Below are 16,402 nucleotides of genomic sequence, written 5' to 3'. Positions count from 1 at the left end.
TGGGTTTGATTCCTGGTGTCGGGAAGATCCCCTGGAGAAGGAAATGGCAACCTACTCCAGTATTCTTGCCTGGAGAACCCCGTGGACAGAGGACCATGCAGGCCACAGTCCATGCAGTTGTAAGAATCGGACACAACTTAGTGTCCACCACCAAGGGGTTGACAGAGAGGGAACTCCAACCATGAACCTGAGGGCCTGCTAAGAAAGTGCTTAACAAAATAACCATAACTTACTTCAAGAGATGGGCCTATACAGGCACTCTGACGCTTCAGATAATGAAAAAAATGTGTTGGCTGAAATAACAACTGAATATGATAGTGCTAATTATCTCACTGATTAAGAAAATCTAACTTTCTCCTTGAGCCAGAAAAAAAGGTAGGACTTCCTTGGTGGTCCAGTGGTTAAGAATCCACTTGCCAACACAGGAGACGGGTTCAACATCTGGTCCGGGATGATTCCGCACATCATAGGACAAATAAACCTGTGCACCAAGCTACTGAAGCCTGCATACCTAGAGCCTGCACTCAAACACTGAAGCCCCTGCAGTGAGAGGCCTGCGCGGTGCACCTAGAGAGTAACCCCACTCACCACAACCAGAGAAAGCCCACGTGAGGCAGTGAGGACCCGGCACAGTCATACATTTTTTAAAAAGGTAAAATCAAATAATTACAGAATAAGGAACACAATTTTAGAGTTGAAATCTTAGTTTGTGATTCTTTCGTATCCCTATTATGATCACCGACATTAAAAATTTTATCAAGCATGCACCTAAAAACACTGCATGATGGATAAGACTGACATCCCTGAAGGAGTTCACACCACGGTGGGGGTGGGGTGAGCATGGACAGGTCAGAAGCCCTAAGTGTATATTGTAAGTGTGAGGCTAGAAGCGTGGATGACGCTGTGCAGGGAAGCCTCGGGGCCCTGGAGGAGCCGCTGCCTGTGCAGCACTTGAAGCAAGAGCTCTCCAGATGAAGACAGCAGGGGGCAGTTCCAGGCATAAGAAACAGTAGAGGCAGACAGACAGAGATGGGAGAAGGCATGAATGTTCTGGAACATACTTGTGGTCTGGGGGACTGGGCTGCAGAGGTGATGGGCGGTGGGGCTGGAGCCAAGGGCCAGACCCAGAGAGACCTCATCTGACCTGCAGAGGAGCCACTGAGTGATAGTAATCAGAACAATTACAAGGTCCGATCTGTGTTCTAGAAACTGACCCAGTGAGGAGGCTATTCCGAGGGAGCGGGTGGGAGGCAGGCAGAGGCAGACTTCTAAACAAATACTGCACACATCATTTATCACATTGGGAATCCGTGCTCTCAGGAAGTTGTATCATCTAGAAGCTCAAGAGGGGGCCCTGAGCTTGCCTTGAAGTTCTCAAGGGCTTCCTGGAAGAAGTCATGTTCAACTCAAGAGCGGAAAGGCAGGGAGGAGGGGAAAAGGGAGGAACGAACCAGCCACAGACACTAGAGGACGTGGGAGCCGCCCATGTGGTGAGGATGCTCACTGCCTACTTAGAAGGGCAGAGTGGAAACCAAGCCCGTCTGCACTCTCACCACGCACACTTGGCAGTGCAACAGGAAGGGGTGTGCCCTGAGATAGGTCATGAATATACCGCGGTGAGGTGGAGCCCTATTGTATGTTCTTTTTTTAGTTCTTGAACAATTCTTCCTGCTGCTCAGTCCTCCCGGCACTTGCTCCCACCCTTTCTCAGCCAGCTTACTTCCTAACTTGGCCCACTCAGATTACATGGCAGGTAATGGGCTATCATCTCCCTTGGGTACACAGACTGAACCTCTGATGGCCATACATCTGAGCACCATGGCTCAGACACACCAGGGACAAATCTAACTTCAGGAGAAAAGCAGAGAATTCCTGGAGCTCCATGTTACACTAGGCTTTTGTCCCCAGCTTGAGATCATTTTGCTTTTGTTTCTTTGCCTTCCAACTTCATCCAACCAGCAAATATTTATACTATACGTGATGCAAGACGACCAATGGAATGTTCATTCAGCCTGCATTCTCTTCCCTACTTCAGACTGAAAAATGAAAGGCTCCAATGCCCTAAACCGCAATTACCTGCTTTGTTCTGCCCAGGGGAAAGGGCGGGGAAGAGAACAGACTTGATACCTGGAAAACCTGGACTAGAATAGCACTTTCAGAGACCTAGCTGAGAGTTAGGTGCTGCTCCTGGTTTGCTGCTGGTATCCTCTAGCACATGAGAAGGGAACTTTAGCAGGCTGCCCTGTGTTCATTCACTCATTCATTCACTGTGTACTGCGTATGTCTACTATGCTAATTATCATACTAAATATTTGCAATCAAAAGATCAAGTAGTGTTCCCTCAGCGAATCACATTCCACTGAGGGGAGACAGACAAAAACCAAAATACTACATGACAAGTTCCATGAAGGAGGAAAGCGCAGGATGAGAACGGAAGCCGGAGCAGAGGTGCCCAGCTCAGCCCAAGGAAGAATTAGAAACGGTTTCCTGAAGGAAGCCGTGCCTTAAGTATTGATGGATGAACAGCATTAGCAGGTGGAGAAGATGGGAAGAATATTTCAGGTGAAGGTTCAAACTCTGTGGCCTGATTTCAGAACTGCAAGGTCAAGGATAACTGGGGTTGAGTATTAGGGGAATGATCAGTCAGATTACAGAAGCGGTCAGATTATAGAAATCCTTTGGCAATGCTGAGTGGCCTCAACGTGTTTCCCTGGGGATAATAAGGGACCAATGGTGGATGTTCCACAAGGTGGGGGGGGGGGGAAGGGGCGGCAAGACCAGATTTGTATGCAGGAAGGACGTTCCTGGAAGCCACATGGGGAGAGGCAGCGCAGGGATGCCAGTGAGGAGGCAGTGCTAGACTAACAGAGTGGCTGTGGCCACAGGGAAGCTTCCAGAATAATCAAGCAGCCGATGCCAGGCCTTGGCAGAGGTGGCGGCGTGAGGGAGGGGGAGGGGTCTAGGCTGAGCCCAGGCTGGGGTAGTGGGGTGGAAGGACAGAACTCTCTCATTGCACCGTGTCCAGGGAGTCCACATCTTGCGGATGGACTGTGGGGATGCCAGGAGCATCCCTTTCCCCACCCTGGGCTCCTCAGGAGCACCCCTGGCACTTCTCTCCTCCTTTACCTTTCATCTCAGTGGTGGCTACCACCCCACTGCCTTCACACACCCCTCAGCTGGGCCCTTGGGACTCTCACCAGATGCAGGGATTGTAAGGACGGGGCTCTCTTCACTTTGGGGGTGCCGGTGTGTGAAGCCGGGCTGGGCGCCACGGGCTGCAGCTGCTCCATGCTGTAGCTGCGGGACTTGCCCATCTTGGGCCGCGTGCCCTGACTCAGCGCCGAGAAGAACTTCTTCAGCCCCAGGGCAGAGGCGATGCCTCCGCTGCTTTTCTTGTTCTTGTCAGAAGTGGCGGCAGAGGGTGGGCTGGGGCCCTCATTGACCCCAGATGAGGCACTGAAATGCAAAGGTGGATGTGAGGGGGGTGGGAGAGGGCTGGGGGAGGCAAGAACCTTAGGGTCCTGTGGGGCCCAGGTGGGCCAGCACCCCGGCCTCGAGGAGGAGGTGATAGCCAGGCTGCAGACAGAAAGGCCAAGTGGACTTCTGCAGGAGCCTCAGCTTGGGCAGCAGAGAAGACCCTCAGGGTCACAGCCAACTATGGGTTCACCAGTCATCCGTTCACCCAGGGATTGCTCAGAACCTCTGTGAGGCTTCCTGCCAGCATTGGCATGTGGCAAATAACGAGGGTATGGGATAAACCAGATGGACCAGACCCTTCCACTTGGGAGCTTACGAACAACAGGCTGGTAAAAAAGGGAGAAGCCCTCTGAGTGACCGGTAAGCAGGGTGAAGCAGAGAGTGACAGGGTGGCTGGAGAAGGCCTCTCTCACAAGACGACATTTAAACAGAGGGCTGAATGGCAGGAAGGAGTCAATCTTGCCCAGCCTGGAGGTGAGACTTCTAGGGTGAGGGAGCAGCTGAAACCACAGGCCTAGGCAGAAAGAGGCTCGCTGTGTGGTGGGTTCAAGAACATAACGGGGCCAGGCCTATAGGACTTTGATGTAATGAGAAAAGGGATCAGCAGGGATCTGACAGGCGAGCGAAGCTGAATTACGTTGAGTGCTATGTCAGGGTAAGGGGTTTGTGTCAGGGTAAGGTAAGTGAAGGCGATGGCACCCCACTCTTGCCTGGAAAATCCCATGGACGGAGGAGCCTGGTAGGCTGCAGTCCATGGGGTCGTGGAGTCAGACATGACTGAGCGACTTCCCTTTCACTTTTCACTTTCATGCATTGGAGAAGGAAATGGCAACCCACTCCAGTGTTCTTGCCTGGAGAATCCCAGGGATGGGGGAGCCTGGTGGGCTGCCACCTATGTGGTCACACAGAGTCGGACACAACTGAAGTGACTTAACAGTAGCAGCAAGGTAAGTGAAAGGATAAACCACTGGGGTTTCAGTCAGAGAAATGGCATCACTTTGTTAAGGTTTTCAAAGGACACTTCAGACCATTGCATGGAGAAGGAACTGAAGGGGCAAGAGGAAGGCAGAGCGCAGAGAGGGAATGTTAGGTTTGCACAGAAAGAAGGAACATGCTGAGACCAAGAAGGAACACGCTGAGACCAGGAGAACGCCATGCAGGTGGCTGCAGGGGCCAAAGAGGACGTGCCAGTGGATGAAGGTGGGAGGGAACAGGGAGGAGGCAGCCAAGACGGCGGAGTGCGAGCACCGTGGGGATGGCGGTGTGCTGTGTGTTTGCTGGGGGGAGGGCCCCAGGAAGCAGCTTTCATCAGAGGAGTGATCAAGAGTTCCACTAGGCCTTTCGGGCACCCTAGTGGGGATGTTGGGGGGACTGGGTGCAGAAATCCGGAGTTCTGGGGCACACACGGGGCAGGAGGTGGCGATCTGGCTGCAGCAGCATGTGAAGCCCTGGGCCACATGTCACCAGGGATGATGTGTAGTGGAGAAAGGATGCTTCCCACCCCAGGGTCAGGAGCAAGTCCTCTGACAGAGAGCCCATCCTGGGAGCACCTGGAGGGCTGGGGCTGGATGCACAGCTGTGCCCAGCACAGCACCTGCAGCTTGAGGCCATTCAGAGAAAGCTTGGGGAATGAATAAGCATGCACACTAGACTGGACAGGGCAGGGAACGGAGTGCTGGGGTGCCATGCTTGCACCTAATCTAGAAGCCCTCCGAGGATCTGGGAGTAGGTAACTTATCCTGCTGCCTGTCCGGGGGGCTCCTTCCCCACCCAGCACCCCAACCCCCAACCTCCCAAGTCAAGACTGTCGCTCGGGTCACTCACCGGGATGACACGCGCCCTACAGAACTCGGCTCTGTCCTTCGCAGCCCTCTCTCTGCTTCCTGGCTGGACTTGGGCTCCTCTGAGGCCGGGGAGAAGGAGATGCCCACGGAGCTGATGGTGCCAACAGCTGCTGAGGCAAGACAGCCCTGGAGTCCTCTTACAACAACCACAGCATTCCTCCCGTGCCAGTGACCCACACCCACAGGTCATGGGGGCAAGGGGGGCAGTCCTAGCGACAGTGGCAGGAGAGCCAGAGGAAGATGCAGGGAAGCGGGAGCCCCGTGAGAGCCACGGAGGCGGTGGTGAGACCCACATGCAGCAGGGAGGGGTCCTGTTTCCTGGGCTGAAGCCCATCACCCCCAGCATAGCACCTGGTACGCAGCAGATGAGGAATAAACACCTGTGAAATGAGGGGGTGGCCTTCCCTGGTGGTACAGTGGATAGGAGTCTGCCTGCCAAAGCAGGGGACACAGGTTCAATCCCGGGTCTAGGAAGATTCCACAAGCCACAGAGCAGTTAAAGCTCATGTGCCGGAACTACCAAGCCCGCATGCTTCAGCTTCTGAAACCCACATGCCAGAGCCAGTGCTTGGCGACAAGAAAAGCCACCGCCATGAGAAGCCCATGCATAGCAACCAAGAGTAGCCCCCACTTGCTGCAGCTGGAGAAAGCCCACATGCAGCAGCAAAGACCCAACACAACCAAAAATAAAAATAAATACTTTTTAAAAGTAAAAGTCTGCTTATGATAAGTCATGTCCCGCCTGTATCAAGAGGTATATGAAAGGACTTGTGGACACAGTGGGGGAAGCAAAGAGTGGGACAAATGGACAAAGTAGCATCAACATATATACACTTCCTGTTTTATGTGTAAAACAGAGAGCTGATGAGAAATTGCTATATTACACAGGGAGCTCAGCCTGGCACTCTGTGATGACCTGGAGGGGTGGGATCAGGGTCTTGGAGGAGGCTCAAGAGGGAGGGGATATATATATAATTATGGCTGACTTGCACTGCTGTATGGCAGAAACCGAGGGCTTCCCTGGTAACTCAGCGATAAAGAATCCACTGGCAATGCAGGAGACACGGGTTCCATCCTCGGGACAGGAAGATGCCCTGGAGGAGGGCAGGGCAACCTATTCTAGCATTCTTGCCTGGAGAATCCCATGGACAGAGGAGCCTGGTGGGTTACAGTCCATGGGGTCACAAAAGAATCAGACACAACTTAGCAACTAAACCGACAACAACAACAATGGAAGACTCCAACACAACACTGTAAATTGATTTTCCTCCAATGAAAGAAAAGAGAGAGACATATATGGTGGGGGGGTGCAGGGGGGGGTTTGTGTTCCTGGGACAAGACCCACAGTCTGGTTGGCTGTGAGTCTAACAGGTAAACGATAGCCACCCTTTCTAGAGCATCTGTCATACGCTAGGCAAGAGTTAAACCCTCTATGGAGATTATTGCCTGAGCTCCTAGGAGATGGGTTCTAATGATATCCTCAGGTTAGAGAGGAGAACTGGAGACAGAGGGGTGATGTGAAGAGCCCAAGACCTCGTGGTGAATGAGGAGCCTCACCTGGCCCTCTGCTCCAGCAGGGGAAGGCTGGGTTGGCCAGAAAGGTCAGCAACTCTCAAAATAGGAGCCCCACAGGAAGTGGGTAGGGGCAGCCAGCCTAGAGCCCACCCAAGGGAGGAAAACCACAGGGCAGACGTGAACTCAGGGTGGGGCCTGCTTCCTCAAGGTTCCTGTGAGTACAAGAGGGATAGGGTGGCGTTGGCTCCCCATGTGCAGTAGAGGGGTGGCAGCACCCCCGAGGTGGGGCGGGTGCAGGGCACCTGCATCCTCAGTAAGGTCAGCATGGCCCGTCACCTCTCTGGCCTCTCCCACCTCACTGTTCCCAAGCCCTGGATTCCTCCCAAGCCATCACAGCACCAGGGCTGCCAGAGCCGTGGGCACGTGAAGGCAAGGCTGCTACCTCTGCCTAAGAGTGAGTGGCCGAGCTGCTCAACTCAGATCATAGCATCAGGGAAGCTCACGATTTGATTTGCCCATGACATGAGGACGCCTTCCAAGGGCAGAGGGGATACCCTCCGGCCTTTAGCAGCCTTGCCTGCAGAAACCTACCAGTGTGCCCAGTAGGCTTGGGGCTCTAGGAGGGCACCAGAGAACAACCCCAGCACTCCTTGTAGGAGCTCTGCTTACTGGTCACTGTGTCATCTGGACAGCACACCTGCTTGGCCGCTGAGGGTCTCAAGGGGTAGACTCCTGCTGAATTAATTCACTTATGCATCCCCTGCAGGGCCTAGGATGGTGCCTGGCCTGTAACAGATGCTCAGACTGTATTGAATGAATGTATGAAGTGACGATGTTGAAGGGGAGGGACCTTAGCCATGGGATTATCTGGCATTTGCTGCTCTAAGCAAGTAGTAAATCCTGAAGCTGCTGCCTCTTTCTGCTCTGTTGGTAGTAAAGAGCCTCAAAGCCCAGGCCTCCCACAGCCACAGAGCTTGGAGCTCCTTTAGCACCCCTACCACCGCCTCCTCAGGGGGAGTTGGCTAATCTGCCTCCAGGCTGATGTCGAATCCTGCACCCGCTCACAGACCCTGCCAACTTCCTCAACATCTGCTGGGCTCTGGGAGCTGCTAGGAGCAATGCACAGCTCTGTCATCTATTAAGACGAAACAGTTAAGTGCCTGGTGGGCCACAGACCCAGCCCATGATCTCCAGTCTAGCACCACCCTAGCCCCCGGGGCCATCCCTTACCATCTCTGCGGTCCTCCAGCCGTGCTGCGGGCTCCTGGCTTCGGGCACCCGTCTCCCCCGCGAGGATGGCTCCTCCCCAGGGCTCCTGCAGCCCCTGAGGCGCGCTGCTGTTGCAGTTTTTGGTGGACAGGGCCCACAGTGGGTGCCTGCTGTGGGGGCTGTGGAGCTGGGGCTGTGGCGGGGTGAGCTCACCGGTCCTGGGAACTGCGCTTCTGGAAGCAGGCAAGGGGCTGTCCATGGGCTCTCCCTGGTTGCCCAGCCTGCGGAGCCCAGCCAGGGCTGCCTTCCTGTGAGACACAGGCGAGGCGGTTTTCTTTGAAGAGGGAGGGGTCGGCACCCAGCCGTCAGGGCAGAGGGAAGCAGACAGCTGTCGGACCTGGTGGTGGGCAGAGGGCTCTGCGCTGCTCTGTTGTGGGCAGTCAGTTCCCAGAGACTCCTGGCTTTCTATAACCGGGCCTTGTCTGCCTGGCCCCGAGGACCCCAGCTTCGTGGGAGAGGCGATGGAGTAGGCTGTCCGAAAATCCCCGGGGTGAACCCAGTTATTTTCCAGCCCTGGTGCAGGCTGCCACGGGGACCCGGGGAAAGCCCTCTTCAAGTCCTGGACAGGAGGCTTAGAGAAAGCATCTTCTCTGGGGAGCAGAGCCCCTGCCGTCGTCTGGCCCGCGCCTTCTGTCACCTCATCTGATACCTCCAGGAGCTCCAGCCCAGGCAGGTCGTGCGAGGCCTGAGGGCTCCGGGGCGGCTCCATCTCAGCCTTGCGCAACCACCTGTGGCCTCCCCGAGGCCTGCAGGCCCGCAGGCGGGCCCTGCTGGGCTGAGAGGTCCCGGCCTCCTCACTGTCGGTCCGGCAGCTGTCGGAGGTGTCGGTGCTGTCCAGGGCCGAGTCCGTCTCCTCGGGAACCGCCTGGTCCCCGATGTGCGTCTCCCGGATCCACTCGGTGTGGAGCCGGAGCTGGGCGCTCAGACCCCGAGAGCTGAGGGGCTGCGCCGCCGCCCCCTCCCTCCCGCAGGCGGGTTCGCGCTCCCGGAGGACCCTCGGGTCGGAAGCGATGCAGTGGCCGCAGGCTCGGCACCTCCTCCCGCTGCCCTGAGCGGGCGGCGGCGCTGAGAGGCCCCCGGGCTGCAGCCCATCCAGCAACGGGTGCAGAGCGCCCGCGCCCGCGTCCCGGCGCCGGCAGCCCCCCTGGATGTAGTCGGCGAGGTCGGGCTTGGAGCGCAGGGGACCCTGGTCCGCCGTGCTGAGCACCTGCCGCTGACGTTGCTGCAGCCGCTCCAGGTAGCGGGACTCAGCGTCCCGGGCGGACTCATCCTCAAAGCGGACGTGGGAAGGGGAGGCGCCCCGCTTCGGCCACTGCCCGCTGCTGGACTCCCCGCTGGAGGAGTCGCTCGTGTTCCCATTCTGGAGGTTGTCTCGGCAGGCGATGGTCATCCTCGGGTCCAGGGTTGGGCTTTTCCTCCCATCTCTGATGGGCAGGCAGGAGGAGAGAGGTCATGAGCAGGAGGAGGGGAAGGTACAAGCCTCCTCCCTGGGCGCGCCAGCCCTACCCGTCCACCCCGGGGCACGGTCCTGCACAGCGCTCAGGGAAAACTACAACCCAAAGTTGCCCAAATCAGGTTCCTCAGGAGTCCAGCAGCAAAGCAGAGAAGCTTACAGGCCCATCCCTATTCTGAACACAGTGCTGAACAAAATGAATACGGCCTTCTCTACTTTTGGCATTGCCTCTGTTGCCTGTCTCCGTCTGAGTTCAGATGAAACGCTGTTAAACGCAGGACTGTAGGAAAGGATAGTACCGAAGTCCTGGTGTGTGTTTAGAAGTGAGTCTGGCCATCACCGGCATCTGGTGAACTGTGATGAACTGTGGCAGTACTGCATTTGTTATAAAGGTTTAACGGGAAGAGCATAAGTTTCCATGGAGACCGTGTGGGACCTGCAGTCAGAGTTTCTAAGCATTCCTCCTCTCAGAAGTGTTCACTCAGGGTTCCTAAGCATCTTGCTGGGACAAAATTTAGACAGAGTAACACTAGTGTTTCTCCTTGGTCTCGCCATCTAGTCTGTTCCAATGCTGTCTCCTGTATCTGCCCCTCTCCAGCCCCTCTCACACACTTGGTCCCCGAACACTGTGACAACAATTACTATGCTAGGAAGAGTCCTCATATTCTGTTGTCAGCCTTTGCTCTGAGAGACACTGTGGCTGGTGGTCAAGTCCTGCTCAGCTCAAGAAAACACCTGCACAAATCTCACACCAGGCCCCCTGGAGCCAGGTGACCCGAGTTTCAGATCCCTGTGTAAATAGACCCTACAGGCCCTTGTCTATCAGAGGCCACCTAAGTAAGGACCATACTTCTTCCTGCCTTTCCCAGCAGTACCTCGCCACCAGTCTACTGATGAGTACCTGGGACTCACATCCTTTCCTGCCTTTATCAGTCACCCTGGACCCCTGCAGTGGCCTCCTACTCATTGGTCCTCCTGGATCTCAGCTTCATCGCATCATCTCTCAAGGGGGCACAGGATCAAGTTCACAGTCTTTGGGGTAAAGATACAGGCCTCCACATTCCTCTCTGCCTCCCTTTCCAGCTATGGCCCACTTGCGAGGCCTCCAGGCTTCTCACCCCATCTATCTCATGCAACCCTCCTGCCACTGTTTCCCAGAATCTTTCTTCTTAACCTGTCTGCCTTTCATTACCAGTCATTAAGTCATACCTGTGTATAGATGCCATGTGTAATGTTTAATTTTGTGTGTCAGCTTGGCTGGGCCATGGTGCCCAGGTTCTTGATGTTTTTGTGAAGGTTTTTTGGATAAGATTAACATTTAAACTGTGCTGTGCTTAGTCATCAGCTGTGTCCAACTCTTTGTGACCCCATGGACTGCAACCGCCAGGCTCCTCTGTCCATGGAATCCTCCAGGCATGAATCCTGGAGTGGTTCAGCATTCCCTTCTCCAGGGGATCTTCCCAATCTAGGGATCAAACCCAGGTCTCCTGCATTGCAGGTGGATTCCTTACCATCTGAACCATAAGGGAAGCCCAAGAATACTGGAGTGGGCAGCCTATCCCTTCACGCAGACATCTTCCTGACCCAGGAATCGAACCGAAGTCTCCTGCATTATAGGCAGATTCTTTACCAGCTGAGCTACCAGGAAAGCCGATTTAAACTGGCGGACTTCAAATAAAGTTGATCATGGTATGGTGGACCTCATCCAACCAGTTGAAGTTCTGAATAGAACAAAGACTGCTCTTCCCTGAGCAAGAAGGACTTCTGCCAGCTGACTGCCTTTGGATTTGAGTAGCAGCTCTTGCCTGGGTCTCAAGCCAGCCAACCTACTCTGCAGACTTTGGACTTACCAAGTTTCCAAGGTACCATGAGCCAATTTTTTAGAATAAAATTTTCTCTATATATAAGCACACATTATGTTGGTTCATTCTCTGGAGAACCCTGACTGATATAGCTTGATGCTGTCTCCTCCTCTGGCTACCCATCCCATCCATTTGTCATCAAAGACTCAGGAGATGTCAGGGTTCAAAGGGACTAGCACGACCAAGTGACCCCTACTTGTTTCCACAAAGGAGAGGGCACGCAAGACCAGCCTCTGGACTGACCGGCACCTGACCAGCTGGGAAAGGCATGCTGCAGGGAGTTTTTCTCTCTCAGAAGGAGCCACGAATACAGAACTAGTCTTTGACCATGCTCACCGTCAGGTTCTGACTGGAGACAGGGGCTTGGATTTTAGAGACCTGTTACTTCTTTCCTGCTATGTCATCTCATATGCCGGCAAAGTAATGCTCAAAATTCTCCAAGCTAGGCTTCAACAGTATGTGCACTGAGAAATTCCAGATGTTCAAGGTGGATTTAGAAAAGGCAGAGGAACCAAAGATCAAATTGTCAACATCTGTTGGATCACCAAAAAAAGCAAAAGAACTCCTGAAAAACATCTAACTTCTGTTTCACTGACTACGCTAAAGCCTTTGACTATGTGGATCACAACAAACTGGAAAGTTCTTAAAGAGATGGGAATACCAGACCACCTTACCTGCCTCCTGTATGCAGATCAAGAAGCAACAGTTAGAACCAGACATGAAACAACGGACTGGTTCCAAATTGGGAAAAGAGTACGTCAAGGCTGTATATTGTCACCCTGCTTATTCAACTTATATGCAGAGTACATCATGCAAAATGCCAGACTGGATGAAGCATAAGCTGGAAACAAGATTGCAGGGAGAAATATCAATCACCTCAGATATGCAGATGACACCACCCTTATGGCAGAAAGTGAAGAGGAACTAAAGAGCTTCTTGATGAAAGTGAAAGAGGAGAGTGAAAAAGTTGGCTTAAAACTCAACATCCGAAAAACTAAGATCATGGCATCTGGTCCCATCACTTCATGGCAAATAGAAGGGGAAACAATGAAAACATTGAGAGACTTTATTTTCTTGGGCTCCAAAATCACTGCAGATGGTGACTGCAGCCATGAAATTAAAAGACGCTTGCTCATTGGAACAAAAGCTATAACAAACCTAGACAGCATATTAAAACACAGAGACATTACTTTTCCAACAAAGGCTGTCTCTAGTCAAAGCTATGGTTTTCCCAGTAGTCTTGTATGGATGTGAAAGTTGGACTCTAAAGAAAGCTGAGCACTGAAGAATTGATGGTTTGAACTGTGGTGTTGGAGAAGACTCTTGAGAGTCCCTTGGACTGCAAGGAGATCCAACCAATCCATCCTAAAGGAAATCAGTCCTGAATATTCACTGAAAGGACTGATGCTGAATCTGGAATTCTAATAATTAGGCCACTTGATGCCAAGAACTGTCTCATTTGAAAAGACCCTGATGCTGGGAAAGATTGAGGGCGGGAGAAGACGGGGACGACAGAGGATGAGATGGTTGGATGGCATCACCGACTCAATGGAAATGAGCTTGAGTAAACTCTGGGAGTTGGTGATGAACAGGGAGGCCTGGAGTGCTGCAGTCCATGGGTTCCCAAAGAGTCGGACATGACTGAGTGACTGAACTGAACTGACATGTTCCTATGACCAACCTAGACAGCATATTAAAAAGCAGAGACATTACTTTACAGACAAAAGTATAGTCCAAAAAAAGTATAGTCAGAGCTACGGCTTTTCCAGCAGTCATGTATGGATGTGAGAGTTGGACCATAAAGAAAGCTGAGCGCCAAAGAACTGAAGCTTTTGACCTATGGTATTGGAGAAGACTCTTGAGAGTCCCTTGGACTGCAAGGAGATCAAACCAATCAATCCTAAAGGAAATCAGTCCTGAATATTCATTGGAAGAACTGATGCTGAAACTCCAATACTTTGGCCACCTGATGCAAAGAACTGACTCAGTGGAAAAGACCCTGTTGCTGGGAAAGATTGAAGGCAGGAGGAGAAGGGGACGACAAAGGATGAGATGGTTGGATGGCATCACTGACTTGATGGACATGAGTTTGAGCAAGCTCCGGGAGTTGGTGATGGACAGAGAAGCCTGGTGAGGTGTAGTCCATGGAGTCGTAAAGAGTCGGACACAACTGAGTGACTGAACTGAAATGAACTACTTTCAAATCACTGAGAGCAGTACCCATGCAGTTATCTATGCTGGCATACTTGATGTGTTATTACTGCTTTTAGTCCTCAAAGGCACTTACAAAGGCTTCCCTAACTATACCCTCCTCCTAGCACAACTCGTTCAAGCTTGTCTTGATATTCCAACAACTTATTATAAATGAAATGTATGTGAGTGATTGGCTGATTTGCTTATCCTTCCTCTAATTGGATGCTTTGATGCTTTTTGACGTCAGTGCTCTCAAAAAGGCTGCCTTCACATGAGTTCCTTCTTCACCAAATTTACAGCTACCCAACAGAAAGACAGGTATGGTATGCAATTAAAAGGAAAGGAGTTCAATGTGGACATAGCACAAGTACCTAGTGGGAAGCTGCTGTGTAGGGGGTTCGACCTGGTGCTCTGTGATGACCTAGAAGGGTGGGATGGGGGCATGGTGGGAGGAGATATTGTATACCTATAGCTGATCCACTTTGTTAACACAACACTATAAAGCAATTATACTCCAATAAAAATTTTTTTAAAAGGAAGTCAGACAATGGCAGGAAGAAACCATCCATGTTTAACAATGACTGTTGAAACATGCCAACCAGTGGGGAGAGTGGCCACTGAACTGGTTGACTTCCTTAACTATACGTGGCATTGACTGGACTGGACAGTGCATCCTTCCAGGCTGTGCTTTCTGTACGCATAAATGGCCTTGCCTGCCTGACTCGGTGAACATGTGCTCACCTGGGTCCCAAGGGTATCCCTGACCACTCCAATTCATCCCCTTCCTGGGTGCCTCGACAGCCAGGCCGCTGACTAATCTCAAGACCCTGATGGGTTAGAATGGTCTGGATCACAGATGGCGTGGCATATGACACATAGACGCTACCACTGGGGCTCCTGGGGTTGCCTGAGATGTCAGAGTTAAATTGTCCAAGACTGATTCCCTGCAAAGCTCCATGGGAAACAGTTACAGCTGAGAGCTTATTCCCTCACTTGTGCCATGTCAGCTCACTACAACCTCAAATCTTGGACCTGGGGCCTCTGGCCACACCAACAGAGGGGCTGGTGCTCACCCAGCCATGAATGCTGAGCTGGCACAATAAAGCTACAGCTGAGGTGCTGCTCTGTCATACCGCACTGTACCTTAGCCCCCGATTCACACCAAGGAGTGGGTGCTGCTGCTGCTGCTGCTAAGTCGCTTCAGTTGTGTCCGACTCTGTGCGACCCCATAGACGGCAGCCCACCAGAGGCAAGAACATGGGAGTGGGTTGCCATTTCCTTCTCCAAGGAGTGGGTGAGTACTTCTTAAACCAAGGAAGCTGCAAAGTGCCACGGTGCGAGTTCTGGGGGCCTCCCTGAAGCCTGACGCTAGATGTTCCCTGGGTGTTTACACTGCCCTGGATGCAGTGGGCAGGGGCAGCCTGCCCACCTGCCACCAACACTGACTCCAGGATTTTCCCCAATTGGCGCTGCTCCAGGAGGATTAAAAAAAAAAAAAAAGAACTACTGCTAAGCAAGTGAATCTGCCTGCTTTGAGATCTGAGCAGATCCTGATGCAGTCAGTCATCCTGTTTCCTGGAACCCATATGCAGAAAGGGCCATCTTATCCATCAGGCACAATAGCCACGGTACCTGGGAGCCACAATTCTCCTGGGGCCCATGAAAATGTTTTAGTTTCTTTTAAAGTCAAAAGAGAATACATAAATACACTTTTAAGTCAAAGAAAACATTCTCAGATATAATATTAATATATTTACCTTTTAGCCAGCATGGTCATAAAATTTAAATTTTAACTTTGTTTATGGGGAAAGGGCTTCCCAGGTGGCTGAGTGGTAAAGAATCCGCCTGCCAGTGCAGGAGATCCAAGAGACATGGGTTTGATCCCTGGGTCGGGAAGATCCACTCGAAAAAGAAATGCCAATCCACTCCAGTACTCTTGCCTGGGAAATCCCATGGACAGAGGAGCCTGGTGGGCGGTAGTCCACGGGGTCGCAAAGCACCAGACACGACTGAACATGCACACATGTGGTATGGAGGAAGGAGTCACGAAGGCCAGAGTGCCTAGGGCCCCCCAAAGTCACACTGTGGGCTTGCCTTTGGAGAGGGCTGTGTGGCTGAGATGTAAAGCTCCTGGGTAGAATCACCCCTGGTGAGAAGGTACAGCATCTCTCTTTGCTCATCTCAGCATGGCCGGAAAATCCCTCTGATCCCCCTCCTGGTGACCGTTCTCTTGAAGTGACTGTGAGGCGCTGCAGCCCTTGGGGCCCAAGACCCCATCTGCAACTGCGTCTCTTGAGCCTGTCAGGACCTGAGAAGGGGCTGTGAGACAATCCCTCGGGTGGGCTCACTGACAGTGTGGGAGTCCTGGGTCAGGTGTCCAGAGCATTCCTCCCCAGAAAGGAAGGCTCTAGCCAGAGAAACAGCACCATCTCACCCTCTAGAAACAAGAGCAGCCCCGCTGAGCAGAAGCCCTGCCCCTGCTGCACAGGCAGGGTGCCCTGGTTTGCCCGGCCCGCCTAGTGCAGGAGAGGCCCGCTGGACACTCAGTACGCCAGCTTAGACACAACACCCCACACCGGGCCCCAGGGGCAAGGCCCTGCTCTGCTAACAGCATATGGGCTATACTTTCTAGGAGGAAAAACACAGCTTTAGAGGTGGTATATTCCTAATCTAATAAGGAACTCCAGGTCCTCTCAGCCACATTAACGACCTTAAACTTTACAGTCAAGCTGGTGAACTCAGTCATCCTGGAATTCACGCCAAAGGTAGAAATAATATTTTTGTTCTAA

General features: G+C 52.7%; 1 protein-coding gene across 3 annotated transcripts in view; it reads right to left on the bottom strand.

The window, feature by feature from the left end:
• The window catches only part of KIAA1614 (KIAA1614 ortholog), a 49,072-nt gene that overhangs the window by 8,074 nt on the left and 24,596 nt on the right, over nt 1-16,402 (bottom strand). For 2 of the 3 annotated variants that reach the window (XM_042229150.2, XM_042229153.2), the window contains exons 5-7: nt 8,067-9,529; nt 5,302-5,431; nt 3,198-3,456 (exon numbers count right to left, since the gene is read on the bottom strand). In XM_042229150.2, coding sequence (XP_042085084.1) covers nt 3,198-3,456; nt 5,302-5,431; nt 8,067-9,529 — 1,852 coding nt within the window. The remainder of the gene's footprint in view (nt 1-3,197; nt 3,457-5,301; nt 5,432-8,066; nt 9,530-16,402) is intronic. The other variant, XM_060396673.1, reaches the window with a different exon arrangement.

Source organism: Ovis aries, chromosome 12 (assembly GCF_016772045.2).
Source record: "Ovis aries strain OAR_USU_Benz2616 breed Rambouillet chromosome 12, ARS-UI_Ramb_v3.0, whole genome shotgun sequence".
Classification (NCBI taxonomy): domain Eukaryota; kingdom Metazoa; phylum Chordata; class Mammalia; order Artiodactyla; family Bovidae; genus Ovis; species Ovis aries.
This window is presented reverse-complemented; position numbering and strand designations above follow the sequence as displayed.